This window comes from Chiloscyllium plagiosum, chromosome 42 (assembly GCF_004010195.1).
Source record: "Chiloscyllium plagiosum isolate BGI_BamShark_2017 chromosome 42, ASM401019v2, whole genome shotgun sequence".
NCBI classification, from domain to species: Eukaryota; Metazoa; Chordata; class Chondrichthyes; order Orectolobiformes; family Hemiscylliidae; genus Chiloscyllium; species Chiloscyllium plagiosum.
In genome coordinates this window covers 15,503,918-15,529,109 of record NC_057751.1, presented here as the reverse complement: position 1 = coordinate 15,529,109, position 25,192 = coordinate 15,503,918, and the positions used below count along the sequence as shown (strand labels likewise).

At 45.1% G+C, this 25,192-nt stretch overlaps 1 protein-coding gene across 1 annotated transcript in view; it reads left to right on the top strand.

Annotated features, from left to right (window-relative positions):
- Positions 1–25,192, top strand: part of LOC122543176 (bone morphogenetic protein 1-like) — a 132,784-nt gene that overhangs the window by 91,081 nt on the left and 16,511 nt on the right. Inside the window, exons 9-12 of the mRNA XM_043681598.1 lie at positions 13,023–13,138; positions 16,644–16,746; positions 20,957–21,073; positions 23,876–24,021. Of these exons, the coding sequence (XP_043537533.1) occupies positions 13,023–13,138; positions 16,644–16,746; positions 20,957–21,073; positions 23,876–24,021 (482 nt within the window). The remainder of the gene's footprint in view (positions 1–13,022; positions 13,139–16,643; positions 16,747–20,956; positions 21,074–23,875; positions 24,022–25,192) is intronic.

Sequence of the window (25,192 nt, the reverse complement as noted above, 5' to 3'; positions counted from 1 at the left end):
TGCCTTACTGAAGTCCATATAGATCACATCTACTGCTCTGCCCTCATCAATCCTCTTTGTTACTTCTTCAAAAAACTCAATCAAGTTTGTGAGACATGATTTCCCACACGCAAAGCCATGTTGACTATCCGAATCAGTCCTTGCCTTTCCAAATGCATGTACATCCTGTCCCTCAGGATTCCCTCCAACAACTTGCCCACCACCGAGGTCAGGCTCACCGGTCTATAGTTCCCTGGCTTGTCCTTACCGCCCTTCTTAAACAGTGGCACCACGTTTGCCAACCTCTAGTCTTCCGACACCTCACCTGTGACTATCGATGATATAAATATCTCAGCAAGAGGCCCAGCAATCACTTCTCTAGCTTCCCACAGAGTTCTCGGGTATGCCTGATCAGGTCCTGGGGATTTATCCACCTTCAAGACATCCAGCACTTTCTCCTCTGTAATGTGGACATTTTGCAAGATGTCACCATCTATTTCCCTCCAGTCGAAATCTTCCATATCCTTTCCCACACCATCAAAAACCTTCAGGAATTCTATTAGGTCACCCTTCGCCCTTCATTTTGCAGAAGGGAAGAGCCCCAGCCAGTCATTCCTTTTGTGATACCTAAACTCACACATTTTGAAATGCTTTCAAATCTCCTCGACATCATTCTCCAGTGTCCCTGTATCATTTTTATGGTATAAAAAATGTGTTGCTGGAAAAGCGCAGCAGGTCAGGCAGCATCCAAGGAGCAGGAGAATCGACGTTTCTGGCATAAGCCCTTCTTCTGAAGATTCTCCTGCTCCTTGGATGCTGCCTGACCTGCTCTGCTTTTCCAGCAACACATTTTTCAGCTCTGATCTCCAGCAGTCCTCACTTTCTCCTCATTTTTATGGTATGGTGACCAGAGGAGCTTTCAGCATCTAAGTGTCGTCAATTGAAGGTTGTGGCTATGTTCTGCTCCTATTAGATTTTTATGTGTAACGTTTTGTACAGAAAATAGAGTGGGGACACCTTTCACCTGGTTGTCTCGTAGCGGCTTTGTACTTGGATTCAAGGTAAAGCTGGAATGCTGTGAGGAGCTGAGTCTCCAGATTCCCTACGGGCCAGTGTGGAACATTGCGTGGCGTTTTGGCACATGTCAAAATCAGTGAGTCCTTCATTCCTCCCCAAACATTACTCCCGCTGAAGCAAAACAATTCCCTCAGAGTTAAAAAAACTCTTTGCCAGTCAGCGGGGCCTATGATTAGTCTCATAAAGCAACTATCAAGGGAGACATCTAATATTGTGCCTGGCAGAAGCCCAACACTGAATTCAATATGATGACATGTTTGGCCTTTCAATTACATGCACACACGTTTCTCATTGTGTAACCGTTGTGAGTTAAATGAAGGTGCAGATCAGGTTTCACAGTGTTCCAAAGAAATGCAAGCTCTGATAGATCACAAGGGCTGTGAATTCATGCCTCTCTCTGTTGCTTTATCGTGCTGCCTCATTTCAACTTTGCTTCAGTGGGATCCAGCCATCCTGTGGAAATAGTTGCAGTGAAAGAAAATTGGGCTTGAGATGGGTGAAGGTTTGGGGGTTGGGGGGGCTGAGCATGGGGCTGTGGTGTGAGTTGGCCGAAAGGAGGCACTGTGGGCTTGGGATTTAGTTGGAGGTTAAAGGTTGGATCCCATTTGACACCAGATGTTTGGAATTACTTTAAGTGCCAGGCATTGTGGAATTGATTTTTAGGGCATTGAAATATAAACAAGGAACTTGGGGATTTCAGGGACTCACCTTTGGTAGGTGCAAGAGACCTTGGTCTTAATGTGGACGATATGTCATTCCTGTCACCCTGGTGAAATAGCTTGTGATCTTTTTCTGTGAAAACGTACCCATTAAGAGCATGTTATTGTTTGGAGATGATGCATATTCCGCACAACGCACATTAACATCAAAACATATTTGCAACACAAAGATAAAATCTTGCCCTTGAGCTTCACATGATAAACCTTCTGCTCTGAATTGTTTGATTGTCTTGTAAGTAATTGCAGAATCTTCCAGCCTGTTGGCAAATATTTTGAAGCAGCATTTTATTGGTCTTCCGGTTTACCTTGATCAATAATTTGCAGTAACAAAATTCTCATCCGTTAACTCTCAAAAGTGGTATTACCAAGAATGATGCCAAGCATCTCTCTCCCTTCGGGGAAGAAGGGATGTCTGTTTCAACTGATTTTTTATTTGTCTGTCTTCTTAAGTTCATTTTACTTTGTCCTTATTGTTCTTGGATCTTGTTATCCATGTGACGTCTGTTTGTTTGGGCTGATTTCAAGGAGGCAGTTTATTGGCTGTACAAAGTGTCGGAAATCAACAGGTTTCGGCTTCAGTTACGCCCAGGGACCAGTGAAGCTCTCCTGTTGTGTGCAGCACTATTCATCACTTAATTTGTCAGCTTGGAGGGAAATCATTGGTGAAATCCCACAGCAGCCACGTTTACTGAACTTCTCAAAAGCAAAATATTTCTGAGAAAGGGTCAGCCTTTCTTTGAGGGGATGTTGGGAAGCCAGCGGTTGAGATGAAGACTTGTGCGTCCTTCTGTTTTGGAATGGGATGTACTCTAATCATCTTTGGCAGAATGCGCAACTGTTCATCTCCAAACCCGTCCCTCCTACCTCCCCCAATATTAATGCAAGACAGATGAGCATTTGTGTTCATGTGGCTCCAGTCTCCAGCTGATCCGTGTTTGGGAGGTTGAAGCTGTCTTAACGAGACGTTAACCTGGTGTCATTGAGAGGATTCTGAAAGGAGAATGCATTTCAGAGTCCCTAATCGCTTAATCCTTTTGGCTGCAATGAAATTGGCAGCAAGTCTGGAATCTGGCTCGTCTCTTGGCAAGCAGGAGTTGAGAAAGCAACTGTAGCTCGAGCTCCTTACAATTACCACAAAAACAAACATCACTGAACCGTGAACTTTGGGGATGATGTGTCAGTCGAGAAGGTAGTTGGTGGTGGAGGCATCTGCAAAAATAGCACAGATTCGGAAAGGGCAGGACACTCTTCACACCCGAGATGATTCTTCAAACAGACTAAATCCAGTTTGCGTGGACCCCAGTGCAATGTGTTTATTGACTGTTGAAGGGATTTAACTTCGAGAGTCAGTGATGAAACTGCAGAACACCTATGTACCTAAATTTGACCCTACCCCATGATATTCTCTGAAGAGCCTTCCCCTCGTTCCAACATCACTAAGACGATGTGAAATTCCTCCTGTTCATAGCTTTACTTGTGCATGTGCAAACTGGGAATGTTGCAACTCTCACTAAAAGTCTCTTCCCTCCATCTGGAGAGGAAGAATTTTATCAGTCCCTCAAACCCATTTCTCCCAACTTCAGCTCTGTTTTGTGTCACCTATCCGGTTTAGGATAGGAGGCTGTTTGCGATCTTTGTTGATGGAGAGGGCGGGGTGAGAGTGAGCTTCCTTTAATCGACTTTTGAACACAATGGAATTACTAGAGAGGGATAAATAGTTCAATGTATGGCTGTGTATTGTGTTGGTTAACCAGAACTCCGTAGACTGCAGTTGTGTTAAGGGCTAGTGCCCAAATGTTTAATTAACATGGCATTGAAACTTCAAGACTGCAAGCTCCAAGGGAGGAAAGGCTGCTCTGGAGCTCTGACTGAGTTGTAATGCTGCCATCCTGCTCTTATAGACAGAAAAAGGGTTACTCCTGAAATGTCAACTTCTCCACTTCCTAATGCTGCCTGACTTGCTAAGTTCTTCCAGCCTCCTGCCTGTCTGTTTTGCATTCCAGCATCTGCAGTCTTTTTTGTCTCTTACAGACAGACCCATTCTTACTCGCAGCTCCCCGATACAGTGCCCCCATAGCTCTCACTGAGGGCTCCCAACAATTATCGAGTCTCAGAATGGGGTTACAGTGAGAAAATGTCCACGATGCAGTAGAAGCATCTGACTGTCATTTGCTGATGACAGAGAGAAGGCCAAGGGCCCTCTGCACGTCATGTAGGCAGCATTGCTCTGTATATCTCTGGCTGGCTTAAATTGTTGGGTCAGTTAGAATATGAGAAATAGGAGCTATAACCATTTGCCTCTTCGATCCTATTCACTATTTAATGAGATTACAACTGAATAATCTCAACTTGGCCTTTCAGCAGCGGCCCCATATAGTTCACAAAAATCCATTGGCTTCCTTGAATTTATTCAGTGGCTGAGCGTCCAGCTGTCTGGTAGAGAATTCAAAACAGTTACAATACTTGGAGTGAATGGTTCTGTCCTGAATGGTTGACTGCCCATTCTGAGACTGTGGCCCCCATGTTTTAGATTTCTCAACAAGAGATACGTTTCCTCAGCATCTGTCTGCCCTGTCCATATATTTCAGATTAGATTTGAGATTAGATTCCCTGCAGTGCGGCCCAACAAGTCCACACCGACCCTCCGAAGTGTAACCCACCCAGACCCATTCACCTACTCCCTACTAATGTACCTAATACAATGGGCAATTTAGCGTGGCCAATTCACCTGACCCGCAACATCTTTGGACTGTGGGAGGAAACCGGAGCACCCAGTACAGTGAGGTCACCTCTTCTAAATACGGGCGAATATAGGTCTGACCCCCTCAATGTCTTTTAACGAGACATTACCGTCATCTCAGGGACCATCCGAATGACTGTTCATTGAATTTGCTCTGAAGCAAGTACATTCTGCCTGATGGAAGGAAAGAAATGAATTTAGTTTCAAATGCTGAAACCAGACGACCTAACCCAGTCCAAACACTGGTCTTTTCCTCTGTGAAAGAATATGATCACAAATTCCTCAGAAGTATAGATTTCACTTGGTACTAGGAAGGCTGTGCATCGTGCAGTCAAAATTAAGTTTGGTTTGTGCTCAGATTGCTGCCCACTGTGTGTTGTTTTAAAACAAAACTGTTTGGAGTTATGGAGCAAGTGGGTGTATACCCAGGAAGTGATCACCTCCATGTTTGTTCCAAGTACTGCACTGTGTCTTTTTATTTCACATTCACAGCCTGCTTTAGCACCAGCAAATGGCATTGTGTATCGAAAAAAGACACGCAAGTACTTAGAACAAGCCACAGAGAATCACAGCCAGGTCCACACAGGGAGCTGCAACCAAAAAACTGCTGTTTGCATTAACAGCTGGCAGTACATTTTGTGATTTGGATTGAGTGTGATACGAAGCACAGTGTAAGAAAATGGGCATTTTTTTTAACTGCTATGTGCTGAAATGATTGGACTCTGCCCAAAAGGATGGCAGCAACGGACTGAATAGTAACTCGCAAATGAAAATCGGATAAATATTTGACTAGGTGAAGAACAATTGCAAGATTATGGGGAAAATTACCAGAGGGAAGGTTGTTGGGGAACTTGGAACAAGTTTAGTGATGCTTTCAAAGGGTCCCCACAGACATGATGGGCCAAATGTGGCAGATGGAGTTTAATTTAGATAAATGTGAAATGTTGTATTTTGGTAAGACATATCAGGGCAGGACTTGCGAATTTAATGATAGGGTCCTGGAGAACACTTGGAGCACAGGTTCATAATTTATTGAAGATGGAATCGCAGGTAGACAGGGTGGTGAAGAAGGCATTTGGCAATCAGTGCATTGAGTACAGGAGTTGGGAGGTCATGTTGCAGCTGTACAGGACATTGTTTAAGACACTTTTGGAATACTGTGTTCAGTTCTGATCTTCCTGCTAAAGGAAAGATGTTGTTAAACTTGAAAGGGTTCAGGAAAGATTTACGAGGATGTTGCCAGGGTTGGAGGATTTGAGCTATCGGGAGGGCGGAATAGGCTGGGGCTATTTTCCCTGTAGTGTTGGAGGCTGAGGAGTGACCTTATAGAGGTTTATAAAATCATGAAAGGCATCGATAGGATGAATAACCAAGATCTTTTTACGAGAGTCAAGGAGTCCAAAACTAGTGGGCATAGGTTTACGGTGAGAGAGGAAGATTTAAAAGGAACCTAAGGGGCAACCTTTTCAGGCAGAGGGTGGTGCATGTATGGAATGAGCTGCCAGAGGATGGAGTGGAAGTTACAGTATTTGAAAGGCAACTGGATGAGTACATGAATAGGAAAGGTTTCGAGGGATATGGGCCAAATACTGAAATAGATTAATTTCGGATATCGGGTGGGCAAGAACGAGTTGCACTGAGGGGTCTGTTTGCGTTCTGAACATCTCTGTGATTGTAAATAATCTCTTCCTGAGCTGTAAGGTTTTCTAAGTGCTTTTGCAGTAGGTACTCAGTAAGTATCCACTGGAATGCGTGCGGTAGCTGTGAGCTGCAGTTCAACTCACCACAGGCTCTACGACTCGTGGGACTGACTATACCTTGATCATATATCCTTTCACCATTGTGAGGATAAAGCAGATACTTCGGATATTAATCTTCATTTAAAGAAGCAGCCATGTTCCCTAATGGCTCTTAAAAGTACAAAGTTGTGCTTTTCTTCTGACGTGTTACGGGCACTGATCTTTAGACAAAGGGCTTTCAGGCAGCTTTCCCTCTGTCACCTGATGCCACTTCAAACCAGTTCATTGTCTGTCCTGTTCCAGAGGCTGAAACCTGAAGCACACATGGCAAAATGAGGACCTGCTCCCTGTTAGAAGCAAGGTTGACCTCCTCCAAACTGATTATATGTACATTTTGCTGTTCCTGAAAGAGGTCACCGACTGGAAAGATCTGTTAGTCTTTCCAATGTGTTTTTCATTTCTTTATCCCGTTCAGCTGACTCAGCAATGAACGCCTGCAGGCAGAAGCACAGCAGCATAGGCTGACATTGACCCAGTTTTGTTATTAGGATTGTTTATTCGGTGAGAGGTTAATAAACGACTGGCTGATCTCCCCTCCTGCGCTTTGCAAAATTGCCCTTCATTAAGTTTACGGCGTTCTGCAGAAGGCAACAGGATGAGCCGAGTGCCAAGTTCTGCTAATGAGGGGCTGGATCCAAAAGCCCTGCCTCCTTGTTGGAAGCACGTTATTTAATATAGGCATTGACAATGCCTGTTTGTGCAAATTAAAGAGGGCTTGTGGTCACTGTAATTGTGTTTCAATCAATGTGTGCATTTTGCTGTGCAGTGAAGGAGGGTCCAATCTGCTTTGTGCTGGTGGGGGTGGGGGGTCGGGGGTGGAGGGGGGGGATGTTTTTTGAGAACAAGGGTATGATGCCTGTCCTGTGAAGGGAGGAAGGCAGAATCTCACTGACGTGTTCACCCTCAAGGGAGAGAGACACTGTGAAACTGAGCAAGGCTGTTTATGCTTTGGTTTCAGAGATTCAGGGCTGTGGTGAATGTGGCATGCTTTCCAATTACCAGGACAAGCCATAAGGATAGAAAGTAACCAGTAAAGCTAATGGAATGCTGGCTGTGATATCTCGGAGACTTGAATACGAGGGAGGAGATGTTATCCTTCAGCTGCCTTTCTCCATAGATTGTCCCTCAGGTCTGAGGCTGATCTGCTTCCACTTCAACTTAGGAATTTCTGTGACGGCTGATAAGTTCCAACCTGCAGGATCTGCCTCAGGTGGGGCAAGAAAGTGGTGCTTGGAGGGTTAGGCGGATTGGGTTGTCAGAAATTTATGTGTGCTCCCTCAGTCTGTATTTTGTCTCTGCATGTTTGCAACAAAGTCTTTTGATGTGCTTGCTGTCTTCCCCGATGAACCATCTCCGTTTCATTTGGCGGGATCTCTCAGGGATGCTTGAGCTCTTCAGGGAGGCTTTAAGGCCATCCTCAGAAGCCTACTGTCTCTGCTGTGTCTCAAGTGGGGCAGTTGCTTCAAGACTGGTGTCAGACTGATGAACAAAGAGTTAGTTCTGAGTGCTTGGTGCCTCAATGCTGGGCACATGGGCTTGGAATATTAGAAAAGTGGCGTCAAGGTAACAAGGAGATCAATCATCATCTTATGATTGGCGGAGCAGACTCGAGGAGCTGAGAGCTTATTCTGGCTCTGAATTCTTGTGTTGCATGTCTAGTTTTACTCATCCCCAGAAGAAGAATGCGGGACAGTGGCTCAGTGGTTATCAGTGCTGCCTCACAGTGCCAAGGACATAGGTTTGATTCCAGCTTTAGTTGACTGTAGAGTTCCACGTTCTCCCCATATCTACATGGGTTTCCTCCAGCTGCTCCAGTTTTCTCCCGCAGTCCAAACGTGTGCAGGTTCGGTGGACTGGTCAGACTAAATTGCTCGGTAATGTCCAGGAGTCTGCAAGCTAAGTGGAGTAGCCATGGGAAATGCAGGGTTACGGGATAGGGTGGGGAGCTCGGTCTGGGTGGGATGCTCATCACAGGGTCAGTGTGGACTCGAGGTGCTGAATGACTTCTTTTAGCACTGTAGGGATTCTATGATTGAAAGCAACATTCTCCCAGTGTCCGCGCTATCTGTAGAATACTGTCAGCATCAGTGCAAGAACTAGCCTGGCAAGACTCCTTCAGGGAGCAGATAAGGAATCAGGCAAAATTTCTCTAAACGTCCCTTGAGCATTTCTGACACTTTGTCTTATCATTTCAGATTTTCATTATTTCTATTTCTCTTTCTGTCAGCTGAGCTTGTGAGAACTGCTGCCATCAGTTGTAGAAATTAGTGTTTATGCAATGGAGAGGCTATTTTGTTTTGACATCCATAACGTGCAGTTCTGTTCATTCTATATCCCACTAAATTCTGACATGGTATTCCTTGGAGTGTAGAGCTGGAGTCAGGAATGCTGCATCCCAGCTGCCAGGATGGGGTGAGCTGTTTGCTCATGTGCTCGCCAGATGCTTGGCTCAGCCAGATGCTGTCGGGTTGTCAAATATTTGGCCGCTTGCACATTCTTTAGAGGGAGCAGAGCTCTGTGGAAGCTGCAATTCGAGCACTTTACAGCCTTATTTTTAATATTGCTGCCGCCATCCATCAGAAGACGAGCTATTGTTTTCTTCACGTTCCAGACCCTGGAACTCTATACTGGCCTTGCCGACTTTATTTGCCATCAGTTGATTAAAGGATGCGGTACCACAGCGCGAGCTTTCTCCGCTGACAGAATGCTTGTTCAGCTAGCCAGTGCAAACTGGAAAGAAGGATTTGACTTTCTTTGCACATTTTCCCCAACAAAGAGTGTGATTTGTTGAAGGTGAGGGATTGGGCCGTCCTTGTGAGCTGAACAGAACTATTTAAGGAGTGGCCACTGTTGACTGAGACTTTGCTAGTGAGCGAGCAAGTTAGTTCATTTTGTTGGAAACAGTGGCATCGTGGTAATGTCACAGGATGAGGAATCCAGCGGCTTGGGGACACCCACCATATCAGCAAGTGGAATTTAAGTTCAACAGATTTTTAAAATAGTAGTTCATGTGATGTGGGTGTCACTGGCTGAGCCAGCATTTGTTGCCCATCCATAGTTACCTTTGAGAAGGTGGTGATGAGCTACCTTTTTGAGCCACTGCAGCCCATTTGATGTAAGTAGACCTACATTTGCATTCGACAGTTCCAGGATTTTGACCCAGTAACACTGAAGGGACAAGCAATACATTAGTAGGGAAGGTCACTTCCAAACTAGCTGAAGTATCTGGGTTGGAAGCCAGTCTTGGTGATGGTGACCATGACAACCATCATTGATTTGCCATAAAAACTCATTTGGTTCTCTAATGGCCTTTCGGGAAGGGATCTGCCATCTTTATCCTGTCTGGCCAACATCTAACTCCAGACCCATGGCAATGTGGCTGGCTTTTAACTGCCATCTGAAATGAGCAAGCAAATTGAAGGGCAATTGGAGATTGAAAACAAATGCTGGCCCAGCTATCAACTCCTAATTCCCATGAAAGAATTTGATGCCTTGTTGCCTCAGGGTTAGAGGTGCTTAGTGTGTTACCTGTGGATGTCCTCCTGCCTTCCCCATTCATTACTATTCTGTAGAGGAGTGTGGAAAGCACCCTGCTTCACTCACAGAGCACTGTGTATGCCTTCCACCCAGATCAGCAAAACTCTGTTTGCTTTGTAGCATTGGGAAGCAGCAAACGATGTAGCATCACAGCCTGGGCTTATTTGGCATCAGTCACTTTGAGTTCAGTCCAGCCAGCTCATTCATGAATGACACACGCTGTGTGAGTGCAAGGCCAGCACTTCAGCTCAGGAAGTGCCGTGGAGTCAACGCATGGGAAGAAACAGGCGGAAAATCGCCAACAGCACACCAGCTCTCAGCACCTCTTTTGTTACTTTTTGCTTGCCCCATCTTCGTGCACTTTGGCCTCAAAGGACTAAGTCTTCTGTCATCCAATCACTCCTGCCTTCCACCCTTCCTTTCGTCCTTGTTCCACCGACCCCTGATTAATGAGGAGAATGAATTCTTCTTCAATACTGAAGCAGATAGTGATGCTCACTATGATAAACAATTCATCAGCACTTACTGTATAAATGCACATGTCCCCTATAGGTTAGGGAAGTCATAGACACTGTACCCTTACATTTTAATTTTAATGAGGCACTAATGTAGTAATTATACAACTGGACAGTAATCCAGAGAAAAAGCATTCAAATTCTTGCCGTGATAATCCGAGACACTTTAATTGAGCTTTAATTCACTTTAATTCAGAATCAATCTGGAAATAAAGAGCTGGTACATTGCGATTGTGAAGTTGGTGGTTGTCAAAGTGGGTTAAAGTTGGGAGCCTGCAATGATGAACTTAAGGGAAAATTGGAGAAGTCCATGAGAGTGAAAGGAGCAGAAGGGTATGCTGATAGGATGAGAGCAGGCGAATTTTTACATTCATTCATAAGATGTAGGCACTCTCGCAAGACCACTATTGATTGACCATCCCTAAGTGCCCTGGAACATGGTGGTGGTGAGCCGCCGTCTTGAACTGCTGCAGTCCAAGTGCTGGAGGTAATCCCGCAATGCTGTCAGGGAGGAAGATCCAGGAGTTTTACTCAGCAACACTGAAGGAATGGCTGAGATATTTCTAAGTCAGGATAGTGTGTCGGTTTGGAAAGGAACTTTCAAGGGACACTTTTCCCATGTATCTGCTGCCCTTGCCTTTCAAGGTCGTAAAGAATGCTATCAAAGGCTTGATAAGTTACTGCAGTGCATCTTGTAGAAGGCACATGCTGCTGACACTGGTTTGAGTTGGGGAGGGCAGGGGGTTGTTGTGAACATTGAAGTTGGCGAATATGTTGTAGATCGAAAGGCTGCTTTTTCCTGGTGGTGTTGAGCTTCTTGAGTGTTGTTGGAGCTGCACTCATCCAAGTAAATGGGAAGTATTCCATCACACTCCACATTTCTGCCTTGTCAGTGGTGGAAGCATTTTATTGAGATGGGAGAGAAGTTAACCACTGCAGAGCTCCCAGTCCCAACCTGCTTTTGTGGTCACAACATTTGTATGGATAGTCCAATTCTGTTTCTGATCAATGGTAAACCCCAGGACATGGACAGTGGGAGATTAAGTAATGGTAATTCCCTACGATGCTTAGATTCTCTCTCATTAGAGATAATCATTACCTGGCTCAAATGTTACTTGCCACTTACCAGCTTGACCCTGAATGGCCTGTTTCAGTGCTGTCCAGGCTATGCAATTCAAAGTTTAAAAGTCAAGACTTAACTAGTCTGGCATGCATGTGACTCCAGACCAGCTGGATGCTGAGGAGGACCAGAAAATTATGTTAATCGGCAACTCGTCAGGGCAATGAGGATACCAGGAACAAGAGCTGGCCACTGGAATGGGTAATAAATGTTTGCCTTGCCAGCAATGCTCACATCAGGAGAATTAACATAATGGAAATGAGAAAGGAAGGAAGAGGAAAATTATGCAGAAAAAGAGCTTGAAGATGGTTTGTTGACTGTTAAGTAATTGGTGAGGGTGATTAGAACAAGGCTATGTGATGTCTGGGAGTTCCTTGGCTGTGTGCAGCTCAGTGTTATTGAGTCTAATGTGGTCTGAGTGTTGTTGAGTCTAATGAGGCTGCTGTAAGGAGACAAGACATGGCTCAACTGTGGTGTGGGTCAGAGTTCATTCCTTTTCGAACAACTGAGGACAACTTTTCAGTAAAACTGTGAGGTGTCTGAGCACTTCCAAAGTTTGAACGACATGCACTTCAAAGAGTTGAGGTGATGTCTTTTACTACCTGCAAAGCAATTTACAGCCAAAGAAGTATTTTTGAAATGTCCTCACTGTCATAATGTTGGAATGGGTAATTCCACAAACAGCAAGATAAACAGCTTTGATGTTGGCAGGATAAATATTGGCCAGGACACTGGGGAGTACTCACTATGTGATCTTTTATCCCACCATGAGAGGGAAAAAAGGGGCTCCATTTAATGTCTCACCCGCAAAGACAGCACTGTTGAGTGCAGCGCTCCCTCAGTACCAGAATCTACTGTACAAATCGTAAGGAAGTATAATAGTGTGTTCAGAATTCAGTGCAAGAATTTAAAGGGGGCTGGCATCTATTTGTATTCAGTGCAGTCTCAGAGTGATGCAGTGGTAATGTCCCTATCTCGGGGCTGGAAGGTGTGGGTTCAAATCCCAGCTGCCCTGGAGCTGTGTCCTGACATGTCCAAACAATTCAATTTACAAAAGAAGCCTTTCCATTCCAAGCTCATGGCACACCTTGCTGCCTCAGAGCTTGTCACCCCCAAGCCTCATCCTCACTAGAAGTCATGACCGACAGTTTAGAAAGCCCTGCTGTAGTGCAACTAACTCTTGCCAACTCCCAAAGTCTCTGACCCTGTCACAGCATCTGTTGGAGTTACGCAGTTTCCTGTTTTTAATTTGTGTGCTGTGAAATTAAGTTCTGTTTTGATCCACTCCCTTTTATATGTGGGATGTAAACATGGCATATTTATGCACTTGTGCATCAGTCAGGACAGTCTTGTGGATTCAGACCAGCAGAAGATTTATTCAGATCATGAACTACACAAAGAGTCAATTTATAAGACAGTCATTTTGTGTTTGAATTCTTGTACAATAGATCTGATTGAAACGTTACATTTTAATCAGAAGTTGATAGATTCCATACTGGTGAAAGATGTTAAATTCTTGTTGTTGTGTTTCAACAGCTTGTGGGGAAACGCTTCAAGACTCCATGGGTAACTTCTCTTCTCCCGGCTTCCCGAACGGCTATTCATCTTTCACGCACTGCATTTGGAGGATTTCCGTAACTCCTGGAGAGAAGGTGCGAGTCTTCAGCCTTTGTATAATAGGGATGCAGAAAAGCTATTCACTGAACCAATTCAAACTCCTCTCCCCAACCAATTCAGAGACCACCACCCCAAACCCATTCAGAAACCACCCCAAACCCATTCAGAAACCACCCTCAAACCCATTCAGAAACCACACTCAAACCCCTTCAGAAACCACTCTGAACCAATTCAGAAACCACCCCCAAACCCATTCTGAAACCACCCTCAAACCCATTCAGAAATCACCCCAAACCCATTCTGAAACCACTCCGAACCCCTTCAGAAACCACTCTGAGCCCATTCAGAAACCAACCCAAACCCATTCAGTAACTACCCCAAACCCATTTGGAAACCACCCTGAACGTATTCAGAAACCACCTCAAACCCATTTAGAAACTACCCTCAAACCCATTCAGAAACCACCCTTAAAGCCATTCAGAAACCACCCTTAAACCAATTAAGAAACCACCGGAACCTATTCAGAGATCACCCTGAACCCATTCAGCGACCACCCTCAAATCCATTTAGAAACCACCTCAAATGCAGTCAGAAACTAGCTTGAACCCATTCAGAAACCGCCCTGAACCCATTCAGAAACTACCACCCGAAAGCATTCAGAAACCACCACCCGAAAGCATTCAGAAATCACCTCAAACCCATTCAGAAACCACCTCGAACCCATTTAGAAACCACCCTGAGCCAATTCAGAAACTGCCACCCTCAAACCCATTCAGAAATCACCTCAAACCCATTCAAACTCCTGCCCCCCCAAGCTCATTCAGAAACCACCCTGAACCCATTCAAACTCCTCTCCCTGAAACCATTCAGAGACCGCCACCCGAAACCATTCAGAAACCACCCCAAGCTCATTCAAACTTCCCCCGACCCCTCTAAACCCCACCCTGTTCACAAACCACCTTGAACCTATTAAGCCATTCAAATACCTTCACCCCCACCAAACTATTCACAAATTAGTCCACCACCTACAAAACCATTGTCCTTGCTCCTGGGGCTGGTGTGAAACCATTTGAGGCACATATAGGGTTAAAGTGATGCCCCTCCCTTTGACCAATGATAGTCTCATGAGGTGATTCATTTCAATGTGCCATAACCAGCATTTACTTCTGAGACGGGGCTGGAATGGACAGGTCCATCCATGAGGTCATCTGTGGGAATGTTGCCTCATAACCCTGTACGTTTCTCACAAGCTGGTGGGTGGAACAGGGAAAAGAACAGGAAATGCTTGACGTAATGGGAAACCACTTTATCTTCTCACCCCTGGGACCATGGCTTTGTATCCAGATGTCCCTCCCAATTGCACGGTGCTGAGTAAAAGTCTCTTGTCTCAACACATGTAACATGGTAAAAGAAAAATCAAAACCTCACGACCTTACGAAGCGCGGCAGCAATTGACTGCATCAGAGCATGGCTAGGTTAACAGAATTGACCGTTTGGCAGAAGTAATAGGGAGAGGCAGTGCAGACTTAATGGCAGAGAGGGTGGAGAACAGCATTGCAGGCAGGCTTATAGGCACAGTCTGTCTCCCTGGGTTCAGCAGCAGGCTATCACCATCCCTCTCCAACCCTCACCCCTAATCAAAGCTCTAAAGAGCCCAGCTTTTGAATGCATTTTTGTTTCAATTTAGAGCAAAATATCCCCAGGGAGAGTGTGCTGCAAAATGGTGCTACCTCTCTCTCTCCTTCACTCACTGAGACGCTTGTGGCATCCTAGTTGGCTTTAAAGCTGAAAGACCTTCTGTTGTCCCCTGGGCTTGGTGAGCCTTGAAGGACAGTGAGGCTGCTGTCGAGTCAGTAATTGGGAAAAACCACAGGCAGGTGACCATTTATCCTCACACAGTGCAGGCTTCTGCTGGCAGTCCTGCCCACCATCAAGCCTATAACGTGATCCATTGTGGATGAGATGAGATACTGCTTTCAAGTGCATTGAAAAGGGATTGAGTTTGTACAGTGCTGTGAAATGTGGCGCTGGAAAAGCACAGCTGGTTAGGCAGCATCTGAGAAGCAGGACTGTCAACGTTTCAGGCATAAGCCCTTCATCAGGAAGGTGGGGGTGAGCTGAGAAATAAATAGGCGGGTTGGGGTTGGGCTAGCGGCAAGGTAGCTGGGAAGGCGGTAGGTGGTTGCAAGTGGGGGGGCTGGTGATTGTGATGGGTCGGTGGGGAGGGTGGAGCAGATAGGGTGGGAAGGAAGATGGACAGATGGGACAGGTCAAGTGCACGGTGCTGAGTTGGAGGATTGGATCTGAAATGAGGTTGGGGGAGGGGAGATGAGGAAACTGGTGGAGTTGCCGTTGATGCCGTGTGGTTGAAGAGTCCCAAGGTGGAAGATAAGATGTTCTTCCTCCACTCGTCTGATGGCTTGGTTTTGGTGGTGGAGGAGGCCCAGGACTTGCATGTCCTTGATGGAGTGGGAGGGGGAGTTGAAGTGTTCGGCCACAGGGCAGAGGACTTTTTGGGTGCATGTGTCCCAGAGATGTTCCCTGAAGTGCTCCACGAGTTGGCGTTCTGTCTCCCCGATATAGAGGATACCACATTGAGAGCATCGGGTATGGTAGATGAGGTGGTTGGATGTGCAGGAAGATCTCTGCCAGATGTGAAAACATCCACCCACCTCATCTACTATGCACATTGCTCTTGATGTGGTCTCCACTACATTGGGTAGACAGAACGCCAACTCACAGAGCATTACGGGGAACATCTCCGGAGCACATGCAACAAAAAATCCCATTGCTCTGTGGACGACCACTTCAACTCCTCCTCCTACTCCACCAAGGACGTGCAAGTCCTGGGCCTCATCCACCGCCAAAACCAAGCCACCCGATGACTGGAGGAAGAACATCTCATCTTCCGCCTTGGGGCCCTTCAACCGTACAGCATCAACGTCAACTTCACTAATTTCCTCATCTTCCCTCCCCCCACCTTATCACAGTCCCAACCTCCCAACTTGGCACCACCCTCTTGACCTGTTCCACTTGTCCATCTTGCTTCCTACCGATCCGCTCCACCCTCCCCTCCAACCACCACCTTTATCCCCCACCTGCATCCACCTATCGCCTTCCCAGCTACCTTCACCCGCACCCCACCCTCCTATTTATTCTTAGCCCCCATCCCCTCTCCACTCCCAACATTCCTTTTGAAGGGCTTTTGCCCGAAATGCCTGCTGCTCGGATGCTGCCTGATCTGCTGTGCTTTTCCAGCGCCACACATTTTGACTCTGACTTTCAAGCATCTGCAATCCTCATTTTCTCTCAGTGTTGTGAAATGGATGGTAACAAAAATGAAGCCCATTTTACGGTTCCCCTTTTTTATTGAGTTAGCAATGGAAATGTAGACCAGAGGAGATGGAATAATGTGGCTGCTGGCTTGCTATCACCTGTTTTATAATACCCCATAAAAATAAAAATCAACTCAGATGAATCAACTCAGTTTTCAATTTGAGGACTGTTCCTATCATGACTTTACCTCATTTACTTTTAAAGATTATTCTAAACTTCACGGCTATGGACACATTCAGGAGCCGGCTGTGCTGGTACGATTATGTAGAAGTGCGAGATGGATACTGGAAGAAAGCCGCATTGCGTGGTAGGAATAATTGAATTTTTGGCTTTCACCTGACTGTGATCTGCTCTGCCTTCTACCTGTATCACTTATGTTCTTGTTCTGTTTCATCTCTTTGAATGCACTTGTCCTTGCACGTTTTTTGCCCTCCCTCAGTGCACTCTAATGAGGAGCTATCACACGTCTCTGAGGCTGGGGATGGTTGCAAAGTGTTAATATTACTGAACTGGCAATCAATAGGCTGGGCTAATGTTCTGGAGATCAGAGCTCAAATACCTGAGGGGAATTTGCACTCAATTGATTAATAAATGAAGAATGAAATCGTGGTCTCACTAATAGTACACTGGATTGTTGTAAACAGCCAGTTGCTTGAGTGGAGGAATCTGCTGTTGTTACCTGGTCTAGCCCATAGGGGACCCCAGATCCACAGGAATATGATTAACTCTTCACAGCCCTCTGAAATGCAAGTTACTCAGATGGCGCCTGAACACCTCCTCAAGAGCAATTCAGAAAGGGTAGTTCAGGGTTGGCTATAAATGCTAGCCTAGCCAGTGACACCCACATGGATTAAAAAAAAACTTTCAGTTCTTCAAACCCATGCTCATTTTCAATCTCTGCTCCTCCTTGAATTAATATTGACTATATTACAACTCATAGGCAGTTGACAGCTTGAGACATATCTTAAATGGAGGTATAATAGGCAGCTTTTGGTATCCTTGCCACAGCCAGGTGAGAATTCTTGGCAATGTGTAGTTCGATCATGGCGTTTAGCACCCAGTTTCTGTGTTTAAAATCTGCTCATTGTTTTTAAAATCTTCTAGTGCACCTGTCAGTGCCAGCTTTCGAGAAAAGCTAGTGCTATGCTTCATTTGACATGGCATGTGCCTTGTTTGGCACAGGATTGTGGACTGGCAGCCAGTGCACTGATAGATCCATCAGAAGTACTGATCTCTATCTGTAAAATTTATCATCACAGAATGTTGTAATCCTCATGCTGAATATACTCCTGTCATTCTGTATTGCGCCATGGGCACTGTATGTTCAAGTCCAAGAGAGATTGAGGAGGCTGTAACTGTTTAGAAGAATGAAATGTGATCTCCTTAAAGCATTCAAAATACTCACACAGCTGGACAGGGTAGATACAGCATGGATTTTACCACCTGGCTGAGCAAGGGCTGCTGTGCAGTCCTTAACCAGGGAACACAACCTCACACTAAGAAGTTGGCCATTTTAGATGGGATGAGGAGGAATTGCTTCACTCAGAGGGCAGTCAATCTTTGGAATTCTCTACACCAAAGGGCTGTGGATGCTCTATCCTAATGTTCGATATATTAAAGATAGCAAGGGATTTGGAGATAGTGCAGGAAAATGGCATTGAGGTAGGTCAGCTCTGACCCAGTTAAATGGCAGAGCAGGCTTGATGGACCAGATGGTCTCCATTTGTTCCTATTTCCCATATTTCTAATTTAGGAAGGTGTGACGACAGTGATAGTGTTCCCACTATTGCCATGCCGGTTGCTCTGATCTTCCTGGGGTGAGGTATGGCGGGTGGGAGGTTGTTCATGGGTACCAATGCAAATCACCAATCGCTCAACTCCTGTCAACCCCTGGCAAAGTACCAATGTGGGACTGATGCCCCTTCGAGCACGCACTTTGATGAGACAAAGCATTTGTTTCTTGATATTTCAAAGCCCAGACCCCAGATAGTAAAGGCACGGCAAGGTGATGATTGAGGCTGGGTAACCCAGCTAGCAGTAGTGAGGTAATAATGAGACAAGTTGGTGGAAGTCTGTCAAATGTTGGAGTTGAAAAATGTGGTGCTGGAAAAACACAGCAGGCCAGGCAGCATCCGAAGAGCAGGAGAATCGACGTTTCGGGCATAAGCCCTTCTTTAGCTTATGCCTGAAACATTGATTCTCCTGCTCCTCGGATGCTGCCTGGCCTGCTGTGTTTTTCCAGCACCACATTTTTCAACTCTGGTCTCCAGCATCTGCAGTCCTCACTTTCTCCCTGTCAAATATTGGATAAAAGGTGCAGTAAGCGAGTGGAATTGATGTTCCAAACGCCTTTGTATCCTCAGAGCTTGTTATTACAAATTGACTATGAACTTGAGTGGGTGTTCATACCACAGGTTCTGACTGTTCTCCCATCTGGTTCAGAGGGATGGTGCGGCAGTGAATAATCTCCTGGCAACCTGGCAAGCTACTTGTCCGGACCCTTTTACTGCAGTCAAAAGGCTGGCAGCCAGAATCAACATTGACATCCCATGAGCTGTGGAGGGGTCTGTAATTCAGAGTTTCTGTGGCTGAGCGCAGCATTCGGGTGATCTGAGAATTGTGAGGCTAAACAATTTGGCCAGAAGCCATACTTCAGCAGAAGACAGCGCCCGGGAGTGTTTGGGGTGGAGGATGGATATTTATTGGCTTTGCACTTCCGATAACATTGAGAAGCCGATAATTAATATGATATCTTCATCTTTCAAATTCCGTTTTAAATCCCAGCTGAATTAATTTCTTGCCCTTTTATGACAATGAAATTGCTTCTCTGTCTACATCTGATGATCTGGCACAGCAGCACCACTACTGTGTTGAGACCTGTTTGACTGTCTCAGCATGTTCGTTTTGGCTTCACCTTTGCTAGAAGCAGCCTCTGTCTGTTTTGTTGTCGCTGTGTGTTTTTGCTTTGGCTGATCTTTTAATATAGCGGTGATAAGGCGCATCTCTGTATGAGATGGTAACTCAAGACCCTATCTTCCTGGATTTGTTTGTCAAATGCATACTAAACAGCAAAGATTTCCCTGGCTCAGTGCTTGTCCTTCATTCAGCATCAAAATCATTACAGTTTACAGCAGAGCAGGAGGCCACTCCTGCATGTGTGCTGACTGACAACTTGCCATCCAATCTTATTTCTCTTGGTGCATAGACTTGTGAAGTGTGGTATGCAAATGTTTCGAAAAATTGTGATCGTTTAACAATGTTCTTACATGTGTTGAGGGTTTCTCCCTTGACCATCCTTTCATGCAGTGTGTTTCAGACCACCACCACTTCAGGTTAAAAAAAATGTGTTTCCCTCCAATTGTCATCTCCCTCTCAATTTAAATATAGATTACACTTAACAGCAATCTAGGTTTGTTCAATATATCACGTCAGTTGTATGACACGATGAAATTTAACAGCAGTGTAGGTTTATTCAATGGATTGCATCAGTTGTGTGACACTATGATCTTTTGCTATAAATTCTGTGTCCTATGATTCTGCCTCACCAGCTACCTGATGAAGGAGCAGCACTCCGAAAGGTTGTCCTTCCAAATAAACCTGTTGGACGATAATCTGGTGTTGTGTGATTTTTAACATTCTCAATTTAAAATTACACCAGTGGTTTATGGACCCCTCAACCAATGGGAATTCTATCCATTCTATCTAAACTATGAATATTTTTATACATGACCTTTAGGTTGTCACTGTGTGGGCGGCATGGTGGCACAGTGGTTAGCACTGCTGCCTCACAGCGCCAGAGACCCGGGTTCAATTCCCGACTCTGGGAATTCTATCCATTCTATCTAAACTATGAATATTTTTATACATGACCCTTAGGTTGTCGCTGTGTGGGCGGCATGGTGGCACAGTGGTAAGCACTGCTGCCTCACAGCGCCAGAGACCCGGGTTCAATTCCCGACTCAGGCGACTGACTGTGTGGAGTTTGCACATTCTCCCCATGTCTGCGTGGGTTTCCTCCGGGTGCTCCGGTTTCCTCCCACAGTCACAAAGATGTGCGGGTTAGGTGAATTGGCCATGCTAAATTGCCCGTAGTGTTAGGTTAAAAGGGGTAAATGTAGGGGTATGGGTGGGTTGCGCTTCGGGGGTCGTTGTGGACTTGTTGGGCCGAAGGGCCTGTTTCCACACTGTAAGTAATCTAATCTAGGTTCATCTGTTTCAAAAAAAATAGTTCTACCCAATTCAATCTGTCCTGTATCTAAAATTCTCTAGCCCAAGTAACATCCTTGTAAATTTCTTCTATGCCATGTCTCGTGTAATTACTCTTTCATATGGTGCAGTAACCAGAGCTGTACTCAGTCCTCCAGCTCTGATATTCAGCAATTCCTTTAACAACTTGAGAATTGACAGAGGAATTGAGAGAAGCATCGATTAAGGTTCAATGCAATGACAGCCCGCAATGCTTGTGCTTGTGGTTAACCCGATCACTTAAGTGTATGTTTCTCTCTTTCTGTCTTCAGGCAGATTCTGCGGAGATAAAGTTCCTGCCTCTCTCATCTCCACGGATAGCCGCCTGTGGATTGAGTTCCGCAGCAGCAGCAGCTGGGTTGGCAAAGGATTCTCCGCCGTGTATGAGGGTAATCACGGGTATTCTTTCTTCCCTACTTAGTTGTCCTCCCTGGGAACTGAGAAGAAAGTGTACTCCACAAAGGGGATAGTCAATATTACTGGGCATTTTTGCTTTATTGTGGGAAGAGGCTTTGTGTGAGGCACACATTGAAGTTGGACCGTTCAGGCCAAATGGCCTGTTTTGGGATGACAAGTTTGTTGTCTGGGCACTTAGGGCTGTAATCACCATTCCCTGTAGGGATTCCTGCCAATTCAGTGGCACTATACAAGAGGAGGGAGGTGGGGAGGTATGTGCAGACAAGAATCTGTAATGGTAATGTCACTGAGTTTGTAACCCCAAGGTTCATACCCATACATTCGGAGTATGGGTTCAAATCCCACAATTGTTGCAATTTAATTTCACTAAATAAGACTGAAATGAAAAGCCTGTCTCCTTTAAAATAAAAAGACTTAGCAAGCCTCTCAGTTCAAGGGCAACTTTTTTTCCTTTTGTTCTTTCATGGGATGTTGGTGTTATTGTCAAGGTTAGCATTTGCTGCCCATGACTAATTGCCCTTGAGATGGGCAGTAAATGTTAGCCTTGCCAATATCACCAACATCCCCTGAAAGAATGCATAAAAAGAGTCAGCTTAGTTCCCGTATATCTGAGAGACAACAGCAGAATGCAGATCACTTTTCTACTCTCAGTGAGCTGCTCAAAATCAGCCATTTGCAAAGAGGCATGGAGTAAGTTTATTAGGAAGGGACTAGACAAGTGTTAGTGCAGAGTGAGAGAATCAAGGGATACAATCTGAAAATGGGTGGGTGTAAGAGGGTGGAGCCCAATGAGGAAAAACCTGTCATTTCTGCCCCCAGTATGAGTAAAGGTTTGTGTTTATTTGATTGTCATATACACCTGGATCTCAGTACGGCCAGCATGACGGCAGCAAGCTGTGTTTTACAGCATTAGGCGGATTAGTCACTGTCCAAATTCATGTCAGGTTATTTGGCCCAGATTCTGAGAGTGCAACTGGTGCAAGTGTCCCTGGGTATGCTACCCCCACACAACTCACTAGTGGATGGGTACTGAGCGGGCTGAGGCAGGGAGAAGAGACAGGGAGGATTCATTTAAAAGAAACTGTGGAAGAAAATCAGAGTGCAGAATGTGAAGAGCCTAAGGTTTGTCTAGGGGGAGGCACCCTTCCCCTCCCAATCTAGACCCAAGGATCAGTAATCAGGCAGTGCTGTGATAGCCATAGGGCTGCTGCATAGCTTAAAGTAACTTCATACACAGGAGAAAAATCACCAGGAGTTTTATTTCCTGTGCAGGCCAAGTAGCTCAATGCCAGATGGGGTAGGAATGCGTCTAGTGTGGTACAAATCTAAGGAAATAATGAAACAATTCTGGACTTTTTCAAAGGGTTTAATTATTAGTTTGCAACTCTGTTCTTTGCACAGGCTCTTAAAAAGAGTGCTGTCAATTTTAAAATGTCTTTCTCGTTTTATTTCTCTCACTAATTGGGTCTTTTTGAAAGTCCAGGAGTGTTTAACAAAGATGACGTGCTGAGGGGAAGAACTCGCACAAAGTTCACCTGAATTGCATGCAGCTCTGACTCTGTAGCAGTCTCCAATCAGAGTGTGACCAGTATGTACAGCTGTAACTTCAGAGTCAAGTGCAGAAATTGTAACTGGAGGAGGCCATTCAGCCTTCAAGTCCGACCCACAATTCAGTTCAGTCATTATCATTTGCATATTATGTCCATTTACCTGTTTTTTGATTACAACAGTAATCCCATAACAGTAACAGTAAGAAGGCACATCACCACCACCTTCTCAAAGGCAACTTGGGATAGACAATAAATACAGTCCAAGCCAGTGACCCCATATCCCATGAATGAATTAACAAAAATAGATCAATTTCAGATTTCACAGTTGCGTTTGACTTTTAGCCTCAATGTGTCTATGTGGTTCAAATCCCAGGAAATAATGGAACAATTCTGGACTTTTTCAAAGTGTTTAATTATTAGTTTGGAGGAGTTGGAATGCTTGAGAGAGAAATGCAGAGAGAGATTGAATGGTGGATGGGTTTAGCAAGGAAATCTCAGACGTCAAGACCCAGGCAGCTAGAATCATGGTTGCAAATAATGAAGCTTTTCAAATCAGAGAACGCTCTCGACACTAGACCTTTTGGAAGTGGGGATGGAGCATGGGCCTGGAAGAGGAGATTGCTGCGATAGGGAGGGACAGTGGCCAAGGAGAAATGGCAGTTGAAACTGGATTGAGACTGTTTGGGCCAAGCCTCCTCTTCTTGTGCCTTAATGACTTTGCAACCTAAGATCGAGCCAGTTGTAAAAAGTAGGACAAGACATTGTGACCAGTTGTTTAGATTTCCATTTGTGCTTTGAGTTGGTGAGCTGTTGCTCCAGAAAGACGGTGCTGTCTGTTGCCTTAGTGCCTAAGACTGGACACCAGACATACTTCCACCATCCTCCCTATTCTCCTGGAGGGGCTGCTTAACACCAGGTCGTCAGGCTTCCATCTGTCTCCTTACCTGAGCCAGAACAGTGTTACTCTGTTTTGTGCTATTTAATCATTCCTTCCAGCATTCCTCATTCAGCACTTAGCAGGAGGGGTTACTGTTGTAATCAAATAGCAGGAGTCCCAGGTAACCTTTGGAGGGCAGGTGCCATGCTTCATCACTTTAGCACTTCCTTGTCCATCTGTCACTCAACGTTCACTTCAACTCTCCTGCAATGATTGATTATAGAGGCCGAGCAAAACCGCAGCTGCAAGTGCTGAGTGTGCTACGTTTTCTTGTGTTTAAATTTCAGCCATTTGTGGTGGGGATATCAATAAGGATCTTGGACAGATACAGTCTCCAAATTACCCCGATGACTACAGGCCATCTAAAGTCTGCATTTGGAGGATAAGAGTCTCTGACAGCTTCCATGTTGGGCTCAGCTTTCAGTCATTTGAGGTAGGTTTCAATTTTCAAAAGTCATTTCTCACACTGTGCCATCAACGTGGATTAAAACAAGGTGGCTAGGTGTGAAAAGTCATTGGTTATCACATCACTTCACCCAGAAATCAACATTATTGCTGATTTCCATGTTGCCTTTGTCAATGCTGCTTTATTGGACTTGCTGTGACACATGTTGTGTATAGAGAGTGTGCTTACAACGAAGTGGATTTTCTGTCATTATCACTAATCAGATGTTGCCACTGCAGATCTATTGTCCCATCCTGTAAGCGGCAACTCCTCCTGGGATTCAGTTACAAACTGCAGGCTTTTTTCTTTCACACCATAAAATTGAAAGGTCTATGGGGCACTCAGTTTTGCATGAAAGCCTATAGATCATACACTGTCAGGTTGAGTTAACTGAATTCTCAATTTCCAACTTCAAATCCAAATAATTGACTCAATTTAAATTCAAATACTTTCCAATTCAGTACCAATGAATTGTAGTCAGCTTCACACATAAATGAAATGCAGCAGCTGCTGTGCACACAACAAGGTTCAACAAACAACAGTGTATTAGTGACTGGTCTGTCTGTTTTGATGATGATAGATATGGGATTAATAGTGAGCAGGACCCTGGGGGAACTCCCATGCTCTTCTTTGAAATGGAGCCATGGGATCTGTTGCGGTTATCAAACTGAATCCATTCCTTCATTAGTATCCAGGAAAGGGAAAGGATATTTGGTATGTTGGTGGAGACCAGATCCTGTCAGTGACTAACTTAATGGGATAAGCTCCAGTTCTGCTCAAGAATGCTGAACGAGTGATGACAGACAGTAATTTGCTCAGACAATTGACAGCTCACTGCAATGTATTGAATTGACCTCAGGATTTAAGACACTGCATCAATCTCTAATCTCTCCTTTCCAACCTATAATTACCAGCTGCTCAAATACAACAGTTCACCACGTTAACTCTGGCACACTGGCTTCGTGTATGTGTCATAGATATATCATCAAATGCGTGCACTGCGTGCGTTGTATGTTGTACGGTTTGACGTGTGTGAGTGTGTTTCAGTATAGAGTCTGTCTGCTGTGTGCATAGGTGACGCGTGAGTCTGACATTTGAATGTGTGCACAGTGTGCTATAATTTGGGTTGTGTATATGCAGTGTGTTTTTTCAGTGTGTG